This window comes from Varroa jacobsoni, unplaced genomic scaffold (assembly GCF_002532875.2).
Source record: "Varroa jacobsoni isolate VJ856 unplaced genomic scaffold, vjacob_1.0 scaffold_275, whole genome shotgun sequence".
Classification (NCBI taxonomy): Eukaryota; Metazoa; Arthropoda; class Arachnida; order Mesostigmata; family Varroidae; genus Varroa; species Varroa jacobsoni.
Window position 1 is genome coordinate 150,898 of NW_019213177.1, and position 11,465 is coordinate 162,362.

Here is an 11,465-nt window from a genome sequence, read left to right on the forward strand (position 1 = left end):
ATATATGTATAGATAAGAGTTAATAGAGTTCGCTTTTGCTGCGGTACTTACGTTCATAGTGGCCTGCTGCCGATTCCTACGCGTTTTCTGCTATTGTTCGAGCAAATATTTGATATAACATTGGCAGGCTTTTCTTTTCCAGTGAGTTTTCTGTTCGCCTCAGTTTGTACGTATTCGTACCGGTTTACAGCATTCTGCATCTACAGGGCAATTGTCTCTACTAAGTTTACATGGTCTACGCGCCAACTTATTAACAACGATGTCTGCTTTTGGAAAAATGTAGTTATAATTTCAAGGCTCTTGTACCGGTGCTGCGCAGAATCTTTTTTCGGCCACTTCGGAAATACTCGTCTTAGTGGTAGTCTGTTCTCATATGCAATGGTCCAGCTTGGTTTTCCGGGCAAGAATTTCCTGAGGAAAAGTCACGTAAAGCGTCATCGACGACGTAATAGATGTGGTGTTCTTGTGGAGCTTGCCCAAAATGCGTCCCTCTATTATTATCAGAAGCATATGACGTTTCTCTGGTCTAATGCTTTTGGGAACCATTATGAACAGTTCAATAAATATTTCAGCACTATAAGAACCTGATATATATACAATATTCTATCGTAACCGAGTGATCGTCAAGGTGGGTAAGACATGGCAGTTCCTATGCTGACAGCTAGGAACAACAACGATGGTGCGGCGCTTTTTCGTCCGGGCGATCCTGGCTACGGACGAGTTGCGACACCGTAATTTGTCGCGCTGTTTCAATATATGGATTTTTTATTTTTTTATCTATTTACTTTATAGCAGACACGGCGTCTTCAACCAGCCGGATTGCTAGTTCTTGCGCCTATGCTATTCAACCGTGCGTTCCAGAATGGTCATCTAAGGAATAGATATTAAATGTGCGCCAACAGTGCCAGTGGCGGTATCAGTCTAAGTTGATAATCAGCATTAAGTTAACAAAATAACGTTAGGCCCCTAGTTATTCCATTTATTTTTCGTTTACTTTGACAACAAATGGTGGCATCGTAAGAAGGTCGTACTTCCGTACCCGAGCCGAAAAATACGAAATGTGGAAGAAGCGTATTCATCTACGAACGGAGAGGGCCTGAGTTTTCGGTATATCACAGGTATCTGAAAAAGTTAGTTTCTGATAAAGCGATTAGTAAGTTGAGCAGCACATAGATAAGAAATTATTTAAATTATTCCTGAGTGTCCTTAACGTCGCCTTCCAGGGTGGTGTACCCTGGAACGCCACAGGCCATAGCTTTAAAACAACGAGTGTAATTTACATTCGCACCTGACTTAGCAGCTGCACAGTGTACACTTTTGGGCAGCACATGATTATTTACTCGATTAGACGGGATACGGTTTTTGTGTCAGACTTGTATTACCCATTCACTTACTGTCGGCATATTTCATTCGTTTCCTCTTAAAATCCAAATCTGAAAACTTCGGAGAAGCAATACAGGGTACTTATAATAATACGTAAAAGTGTACTAAAACAAATGTACTTGCGGTTGCCGTCGGTGATTGTAAGATCTTTCGTTAACGACTTTTGGAAAACAGAATTGACCAGTTAAGTAAGAACTATCTATTCTATCTACAAATCTTATTTCGAAATTGTGCTAACGTTCTACTTGATCAGCATTATCTATGTTAAGTTCTCAGTACTCGCTCTGATTTATCACGGTACCTAACCATGGCGGTTTGCCCACCTATTCAGTTTGTATTATCAGTAAGTAGATTGTAAGAAGTAATCGTTGAAAAATGCCGCATTCTCATAGTGCTAAAATGGTGCAATATAGAGTGCTATTGATTATTAACATTCACTAACCTTCATGAATTGATTTGTAAAACCATTGCTAAACTTTTGGGCGGTCTACCAGAAACGAAATGTCAAAAATGAGACAAATATCACTTCCATTTTCAGCCTCTCTACATAAACTTCGATGCTCAATTATTTAACGCAAAATTTCTAATATTCGTATAGAAATATCAAGAAGTTTTCTTGCAAAAAAGAAGCATGACGTAATTTGAAGTTTCGAAACGTGGCTAATTATTTCGGTGTTGATTTGTCGATCATTACAGCATACTGATCCGTTCAAAGCTATTATTTCGGTTGATAATTCTCGTTGGGACCGTTGCCCTGATTGACTCCAAATGTTACATTCTTATGCCCCAGGATTTTTACGAAAAACACCAGGACGTTTCAGGTATGCTCAGGCAATGTCGTATATATAGCTATCGTTGAATTAGCTAATCATGCGAGTACGAGCTATGGATGATTGCTTTGGCTATTACGAAAGGCTACTCTAAAAACCAGGGTTTCTAGTTGTCTTCCTTTGTCGTTCTGAAAGCTGGGTTATAGATCAGCTGTAAAGGCAAAATGAAGTAAGCGGTCTCATTTAGAGACATGCAATTCATGTTTGTAGTAAAATGAATTAATTATAAAATAAGATTTCACTACAAAAAACATTTTCAGTCTTGACGTCCTAGAGAAACTCAATTACGTAGATATTACTAAACTTATTAGATTAAACTTATAAGAACTAAATATAGAAACTTAGAAGACTAAACTTATTTTTTAATGCATATTGCAGAAAAATCTATCCATATTGACGAAACGAAGGGCCAAATAATCAGTCTACCTAAAAACTATTCACAGGTGTGTAGCTACAATAAGAAGAATATTTCTAACCGTTTTTTTTGTCATACATCTGATCCTAACTCTGCTTTTAATTTTATCAAAATCAAGATTTTCCACATGTGTAACAAGTCTGGCACTGGATAGTATAGGTAATTGCAAATAAGAGCAAATTACAGAATAAAAATGTCGTGCAAATATCTACGGTATATTTAAACTAAAATTATTAAAATAAAGAAAAATTCCAATATAATGGTAGAGCATTGTCCGATAAGCTTCTACCTAAATTTAGCTTAATCAGACTGCGAAACAGGAGCTACAAGGACTGCTATGATTCCCGATATCCGCCCTAGGCTTAATCTACACGGTTTATTTTACAATATTATTTTTGAATTTCATCGATCAGCTTCAGTAGCATAAAATCCGCCTTCAATAATATTCATATGACTTGGAGACCCGGTAGATTTTATAGAAGCAGTGCTTGTTTATCGCATTTATATAGGTTAAGATCATTGTAGAGGACGACAACAGCGCTTTGACAAACAGCGAAGTCGCAAGCGATCCGGCTCCAGGGACGTGCACTACCTTGTGGACTACTACATCTTTACGCGCTGAGATTTCTCGGCAATTTTTTAACCGTAGAGTAAGTACGTCAGATACTACTTCAAAGAGTAGTTCCGGAACACAGAATTCATCGACTGCAAAAGAACAGGTGCCAAAAATGCCCGTGGTGCGCATTAAATCAGGAATTATAATGGGTAAGATCATTAGCTTCTTGTCCAGAAAACAATTATTTGAATTCTACCTTTTTACTTGGTGGATAATTTTTCAGCATAGGATTAAATTCATCATATATACCTGATATTATACTATTTTATCCAAAATGCTATACGCTATTCCACTGCATTAGTTGCGTTTTTGACATAAGTTCTCTATTTAGTCTACATATATCTGAGATATGCTCGTTCATAATTTAGGGCTTATAGACACTTCCGCACCAAATACAGTCTACAAATTTCTTGGAGTTCCTTTCGCGGAGCCACCGTTAGGTAAGCTCCGCTTCAAACATCCCGTTGAAATTTCGCCTTGGTCGGGCGTTTTCGAAGCGCACAGAAAGCCTCTTCCATGCCTGCAGGGTCCATTCTATATCAACAGGTAAGCAGATGAGCCTGAATCAATCTGGATTAAGACGAATGCTTTTTCACTGCATACGTTGCTGATTAAAAGTTCGGTGACACCCCTGCTGGTGAATACTTGATATTTCAAATGGACATATCCATAGCAAATTAACCTAAGTAATCGTATAATTCGTTAGCAATTGGACAATCGATAACGTAAACTCAACCGAGGATTGCCTCTATTTGAATCTATGGACTCCGGATAGCTGCGTCACTTCTACCAACTCCGAGTGTACACCCAACAAGTAAGGTTTGCTATGACTAGAATTTACCTATTGTTTCCTGTTAATGTATCTAATGATGTCCAACTCGCTTAGGATCTCAAAATTTCCCATTGTTCCGTTTCATAGTGAGTCTGTAGGGAGCTGAAGTTGAGAAGTTCTGAAAATGCCTTTTGGATGCGTTGGGTACTCATCTTAGATACACAGCTAATTTGTTTATGATGTATTAAATGAGCCTATATATCGTTAGAATTGAAGCCGCACACATCCCTAAACAAAACGATTATAATTAAGTAGGTAATACTTATATTTTGGGTCAAGGCAAACACGCCACATTGAGCAACACCATGCACTTTACTATTGTAATTCCGGCACAAGTTTGACAATCATGGTGTGTTGTTTACGGTGTTCATGCTATAACAAACTTCATGTCAGATCAGTGATGGTGTTTATCTACGGAGGCACGTACACGTTTGGCTCTTCTGGATGGGAGATGTATGACGGAGCTCAGTTGGCTGGTAGAGGAAACGTAGTCGTAAGTAGTGCGCTTCAGCGTTTCATCAGGTCTCAAAAGCACCAGCTTTTCCTAGCTTGCATTCATGAATAATCTCAGTGCTTTTTTTCTTCATATACCTTATATGCATTTTGCTTTAATGTCATAAAGAGCATTTCCGGGATCATTTTAGGCCTAAGGCGCCAAAATGACGTAGCTGGCGCTTTACCTAGGTACGGCCAGCTCGATGTAATCGATATGTCCAATGTGTCCAACAATTCAGTAGTGCGTGGGCGTTTGTCCGCAATGCTGCATAAAAAAGTAAAAGAGGTTCGTGTCCAGCTTATGATCCAAGATGTAAAAGATTAAAAGGATGCGAAAATCTTGAAGGCTTTTTAGAGATACTTCCACCTATGCTATACGGTAAAAGCGCCGAAGTGTTCTAGGTAGTAGACAACCATGGACTAACTGAACAGCTAATTAAAGCATAGTTGTTTTAAATTCAGGTGGTAACATTCAACTACCGCGTAGGTCCTTTAGGATTTTTGTACGGGGGTAATCAAGATGCCCCCGGGAACGCCGGGCTTTTTGACCAACTTATGGTTCTAAAGTGGGTACGTCGCTTCTCAATAGATCTCATTTATTTCAATTAGATCGTTACCGTTAATGTTCTTCAAGCCCTCTAGCAGGACCGCAGTTCCGTTGTCGTTTTAACGAAAAGTTGTCTACTCGAATTCATTATACTGGCGTATGTTCCGGTCGCTGCTTATTATCAACTAAAATACTTTATAACTTATAATGAACTTACTTACAACTTTTAACTGAATAATTATACCGAAATGTGTGCTAGAATGGGATATTTCTTGTATTGTATCGTCACTAATTTAGGTGCAGGACAACATTATAAAATTAGGCGGCGACCCACGGGACGTAACTTTGTTCGGACAGTCAGCCGGAGCAATTTCAATAGGTTTCCATATGGTCTCTCCACTTTCACAAGGACTCTTCCACAAAGTTCGTACACCTATAGCTAGCAATAATCATATTCGGTAATTTAATGAGTATGCATCAAAAATACTAAATAAAAGCCGCTTGTTTCTTACACTTTACAAAACTCGCAAATATTTTATTTGCCTGTACGCGCGTGTCAATAGGAAGTTGGTTAGCTGTAGCAACGTTTACGCGAGCCAATAATGCTTAAATCAAATTCAGGCCATCCTTTTTGACAAAATCAATCGAGACATTGTTTGTTTTTTTATGAAATACATGATTCTGTTTTGTCCAAGGTAAACATAGATTGTATGTTTTCAGCTAGCACGGTGACACATACCCCCACACAGATATAAACCTTTATTTCGATCTTGTTGGCCGCTTTTACGCGCTACTTGTTTCGTAAGGAAGATGATGCGTTGGTGTAGTGCTATGTCAGGCATTGTTACATGACTAGTGTTGTAATTGTTCCGCACGGTATCGATCAGGTCATTATGGAATCAGGAAGTCCACTCTTCCGACTTACTGACCCAACCCGTGAAGGGCCAAAAAAGATCGAAAAACTGGCCTACGCAATGGACTGTATACAAGACGGACAGACCATCGAAACGCATTCTAAGGTAAACAAACAAGTACTTAATATTTAAATAATAAGTACTTAATAAGTAAATCATCTTACTGATGATATATATGCGAAACGCACAAGCAATGCAAAGATTTAACGAACTCTTTCGAAGTGTAGAAACAGTTTTTCAGTAACTTCAACTCTAGTTACAATGTGTTTTAGGACTTGCAACATGTCAGCTCTATAAGTTTGTTTGTCCTTTTTCTGTATTTGAAAAATAAGTTTACGAATATGATTTAACTGTCTCCACTTGCAGGAAGTGGTCACTTGCTTACAAAACAAAGATGGTAAAGAACTCGTTAACACGACTCTGTTCACGTTTGGAATAAATGCATTAACGTTCTTTCCAATTCACGGTGATACATTTTTGCCTGAGCCTGCTGAAAAGCTTATCAACACCGGAAAACTAGCAAAGGTAAAATTTAAGTTTGATTTTCCTATACAGAAAAACACTCCATGGTTCGCACAGATTTAACTACTTTCGGATGTGATTGAATTGAAGTGATGCAGACCAATTCCGTTAATGTAAGCCTACTTAATATTAAGTTGCGAATATAGTTCTATAATTAAAGCATGGTCTAGCAGTTTCGTCTAGTAGTCCTCCAGCTAAATATTTCTTAAATATCCGCCTGTACTTTTTCAAAATTTCGAATTAGTTTCAGACTCGATTTAACAGGAGTAAACATCTGCGCGCTAGCAGAAGGCATTCACTGGCGCAGCTCTTTGAAGTTGGCCCCACATAGTAGATAGTAGAAATATAATGATTATTATAATAATTACAGAGATTTATTATATTAATTAATATATTATTGCATAGGTGCCCCTGCTAATTGGAAATAACAAGGACGAAGGTTCGTATTTCGTTTACTACCTGTTTGGTAGGTCGCTGAAGCTCGAAGACGTCAGCATGGTTCGTAGCTTGCTGAATATCTTATAGTTTTTTTCTATTCCAGTTATCTATCTGCTTGAGCTTTGGTGGTTCTCGTTAAAATGGAATAATTTTATTAATTAATTATAGCTAGGCTCGTTAGGAAGGTTTATGAACAGATATTTATTTAACTTTAAAGTCCTTACAACCAAGTCAAGTTGAAATAGCCACTATTATTATTATTATTATCATTTTAAAGGGTGGAAAGTAAACGCATATAGACAAATTGAGTCGATCAAAAAGATCAGACTTAAATTCTATTCCACAATTCCAAGTTTTCTTAAGTTTCTAATTATGGAGGAACATCAATGACCGATTGAAATACGCAAGTGTTTAGCACACGGTCGAAAAAAAAGTTTATAATACAAGTAACAAAACACGGCATTTTAGCCTATAGCTTATGAAGCAGCGGAAAATCGAAAAATGTCAAAAGCCTATGCGTCCGACCCCCGCCTTAAAATTAGTAATTAGTTTAACCATAAGATACAAAGCCTAGCTTACCTGAATGCAGCGACAGGAGTAGATCTTTTTCAAACAAACTGTGGGGAAGGTAATAATGACCTATTAAAGCTACCTCCTCCGCAACGGTGTACGCAGCACCTTGCTGCTGAGCATGTTTTAACAGTTTTTTTTTCAGGTTACCAAATATGAGGTCGATCTCTATATGACATTTAGTCTACAGATGCTTCTGCAAACTAACGTGCGGACTATTCGTGAACGGTATCTTCGCAATGTCAAAGAAGATGAGGGTAAAAATAGCAATAATTTACTTGATATTGTTTGTTCTGACATGAGTTAAGGTTATCATTTGAGCAAAGCTAAATTCAAGTCTTCAATGTAAGCTTTGTTTACCAGCTCAGTATTTGGCAGGATTAACCACTGATAGTTAACAAGCTGTACCCCAGGTTCTTGGTTGTATGACTCTCCTTCGAAAAATAAATTACCTAAGCATATAATGCGCATGAAAGTCTACATAAATTAAATTATTTATTAAACTACTAATGCTCTATATCTAAATAGCCATTATTAATATATATAAACCCATAAAAATGTTTTTGAATTTTCAGGGCGAAAAGCAATTCGGAAAGCAGCCGAACTGGTTGGTGATTTAGCAATGATTTGTCCGACAAAGTATTTTGCTGAGCAGGCAGCCATGCAGGTCTGTGAATGAATTCGGTGATTCATTCTTTTTTCAGTATTACCGTTAAAAAGTAGTTTATATTAATTCACCATTTTGCCAGATGAATCCGCTGGGAAAGCAAAATGTATATTTTATTAATTATTTTCAATCATCCTGCCGATCTAATAAACTAACCTCATTAGGAGTGTTGCTAGGAAGAAGAAGAAGAATTACATACTCCGACTTTTCCATTATTACTCTTGCTCATAAAGTAAGACGAGACATTTTACTAAGCAGTTATTATTCTTGTATCTCATAGGGTTTAAATGTGCATTATTACGAATTCAACTTCCGCAGCTCTTTCGGAACTTGGCCCGATTGGGTCGGAACGACCCACGGTGAGGAGGTGAGATGCGAAATACGCGAGCAATAACATACCTGGATGCTTTTTAAATTATTCGCTTTTATGTGTTTGGCCTAGAGAACCTTATATGTGCCAAAAAAAAATACGTTATAAGATGAATATGTTATAAAAAATGTACTGTATGCCCCTGAAACATGATTTTTTCGGTGGAACTGTGTGTGCTTATCTAAAGTGTTAAAATATCGATCATATCTTCGCAGATCCCTTTTGTGTTCGGGCATCCTCTTAGTGGTTTGGAGCCCAACGCCACAAACCGTGAAAAGGAGGTCTCAAAAGAAATCATTTCTATTTGGACAGACTTTGCCAAAACTGGGTTAGTACTATGTACAAAACAGACCTATCGAAACTGCTGAACGTATCTCTATTCTATCGCACACGTACAATGTTTCTGAATGAAAAGAAAGTAGGCTTTCTTTGTCTCGTTCGTTTGATTACATTTAAGCAGATTATAGAAACATACGAGAGGATTGAGCATTGGTTAGAACAGCTCTTTATTAGTATTATTATATTATTGGGATAAATTGTTCTAAAATAAAATTGCTTAAATTTGACAGTTTTATTAATTATGTTCAGTCACAGGTAGAAAAGCTAGTAACCTTACTTTTAAACGCATACTTGCAAGGTCGACCAGAAGAACATAGCGTCTTAAATTTTCAGTGTAACCAGCTAAAATATCTTTCTTCTGGATTACTGGATTTACAAACATTTTTCCATTGAGATAAAACGAAATAGCTCTACTCTTCTGTTACTAGCAATAATAGTCTCTTAGAGGCCCGTTTTATTTTCAGTTCTCAATTTTTGAATTTCACTAGCGTTTATATGTCTGTATACTACAATGTTTTTTCTTGGAAGCTCATTGTTTAACTATATGTCGTGCGTTATCTAATTTCGAAAATTAGCTTAACTAACTCGACACGGTTATATATTGGCGACTCGAAGATAGGCACCATTATGTCTCGCTATTCTATTCGGTTCCTACTGCCAATAATAATCATTTTAATACAACCATAATAATAATAATAATGGAAATCGAAATCTTGCTCTGATTTTTTTGTGATTCGCACTATTTATTCGGTAACCACCCGTTTATATAACTGCGAAATTGCAGAAGAGTGCCTGTCAAAGTTGGGGGGGTGCCATGGCCTAGGTACACAGCCGATGAACAGGTACGTTTCTTTTACTTACTTCTTGTAACTTACATGAATAGTTTTCGGATGGCGTCTACAATAACACCTCATTTACAGCGCGGCGTGTTTCGTTAAAATGGCGTTACAGTTTACATGCAATGATGAGTTATTTGTTGAAGTATATCGTACTAATTGTTTGTAACTGCTCGACCTGACAAACGATGTGTCACAGCTCCGCGTAGTGTAGTTGGAAGATCAGAAATGTTTCAAAGTTCTCATGTTAACTGTACCAACTTTTGCCATTTATAAGAAGGCGGCATACCACCTCCAATGTGGTGTGATAAGCGTATATCTTACGTGTTTGCAGTATTTGTCTAAGTCGATCATTGATTAATTTATTTTGTTCGTTTTTACAGGCTCTTCTTCTATACGGGCCAGAGCAGAACAGTCTAAGAAAAGGTCCAAACGAACAGATGTGCAACTTCTGGCGAAAGTACATACTGGAATCGTACTGAAAGCAGAAGCATAAGATATAATGTTTGAAAAAACAACTTTATCAAAGTGTCAGGCACAACAAATATTTCTTTGCGACCCTTTGAAATTGTTTATGTCAAAGAAGCACTTTCCAAAACATAAACGTCTTCAAAATGGATTCCATGATAAAAACAAATGAGCTGTATATTTGCCTACTAGAGAACTCGACGAATTTGAGTAGTCCTAGAGCACGTATGCATTCCTATTATATTAATAAGCATACCTGCATTACCTCTTTTGTCTACAACATGAGCATGCGAACGATTTTAACAATGAATGTATATGGTACTCGTTTGCCTGACAACACACTCACCTCTTGCATATGTACATGTATGTGTGCGTGAGAAAATGATTTTCTGTACATAAAGTACATCATAAAAACATGATGTTTCTATACACAGTGTACAGTCTTATTTCAATAGGTAGTCGTAAAGCAACATTATAGTTCGATTTGAAATTCGACGGCTTCTGTAACTTTGTGTATTCGTAACTCGTATAATTATTTGTGTTCATATATATTTACATAGTAGCATTGTAATTATAATTTTAGTCAATGCTAGTAACGATTGAACTTTGCCAACATGAAATCGGTAAATTATAGCACCAGAGCTATAAGGATAAACGTGTCTAAGTGTGACATTAATTGCTAGTATGTACACATGATGGTTAGGATCGGGTTTCGCAATAATGAAAAAAATAATACTGCTTAGTTATACAATTCGATTGATGTTATTTTTAGTTTTAAACTACCTAGTTCTTATAACATCGTTGAGTTGGAAAATATCCTGCCAGTAGTTCTTCTATTTTTTTTATCTAATTACAAATGTTACTTTGTATTTGCCAGTATCAAGAAGTAGACTAGCAAAAACCATTTTTTCAATTAGAAATTTTCAAAGTTGTACATAAGTAAACTTTAAGGGTTTTTTGCAATGTATGCCTTTTCCTTGCTTTTATTAGAAATGTATTATTGTGCAGTTACGCGACGCGTTCAGTATATACTCAATTGTTGTTCTCTAGTGAGAAGTTATCGAATCTTAAATCACAGCGACGTCTATCGCCGCCAACTAGCCTCAAAGTAGAAAACATCTGCCGTTGCTTGTTGCCATGCACGCATATGTTTTCGGAGTGCTCTGGCTCCTAGCGGAAACCAACGTTCCCCTGCTTATGCCTAACCGCCCGGCTTCTGATCG

The 11,465-nt window shown here is 37.2% G+C and overlaps 1 protein-coding gene across 3 annotated transcripts in view; it reads left to right on the forward strand.

Annotated features, from left to right (window-relative positions):
• LOC111258890 (acetylcholinesterase-1) overlaps window positions 1-10,671 on the forward strand; it is a 12,300-nt gene extending 1,629 nt beyond the window's left edge. For 2 of the 3 annotated variants that reach the window (XM_022830449.2, XM_022830450.2), the window contains exons 2-18: window positions 2,080-2,204; window positions 2,592-2,656; window positions 3,138-3,393; window positions 3,613-3,790; window positions 3,951-4,058; window positions 4,470-4,569; window positions 5,034-5,141; window positions 5,416-5,541; window positions 6,006-6,137; window positions 6,399-6,557; window positions 6,960-7,052; window positions 7,708-7,819; window positions 8,138-8,229; window positions 8,510-8,596; window positions 8,815-8,927; window positions 9,723-9,780; window positions 10,158-10,671. In XM_022830449.2, the coding sequence (XP_022686184.1) occupies window positions 2,080-2,204; window positions 2,592-2,656; window positions 3,138-3,393; window positions 3,613-3,790; window positions 3,951-4,058; window positions 4,470-4,569; window positions 5,034-5,141; window positions 5,416-5,541; window positions 6,006-6,137; window positions 6,399-6,557; window positions 6,960-7,052; window positions 7,708-7,819; window positions 8,138-8,229; window positions 8,510-8,596; window positions 8,815-8,927; window positions 9,723-9,780; window positions 10,158-10,256 (2,011 nt within the window). In that variant the 3' untranslated portion in view covers window positions 10,257-10,671. The remainder of the gene's footprint in view (window positions 1-2,079; window positions 2,205-2,591; window positions 2,657-3,137; window positions 3,394-3,612; window positions 3,791-3,950; window positions 4,059-4,469; window positions 4,570-5,033; window positions 5,142-5,415; window positions 5,542-6,005; window positions 6,138-6,398; window positions 6,558-6,959; window positions 7,053-7,707; window positions 7,820-8,137; window positions 8,230-8,509; window positions 8,597-8,814; window positions 8,928-9,722; window positions 9,781-10,157) is intronic. The other variant, XM_086967630.1, reaches the window with a different exon arrangement.
• Window positions 10,672-11,465: the final 794 nt, after the last annotated feature.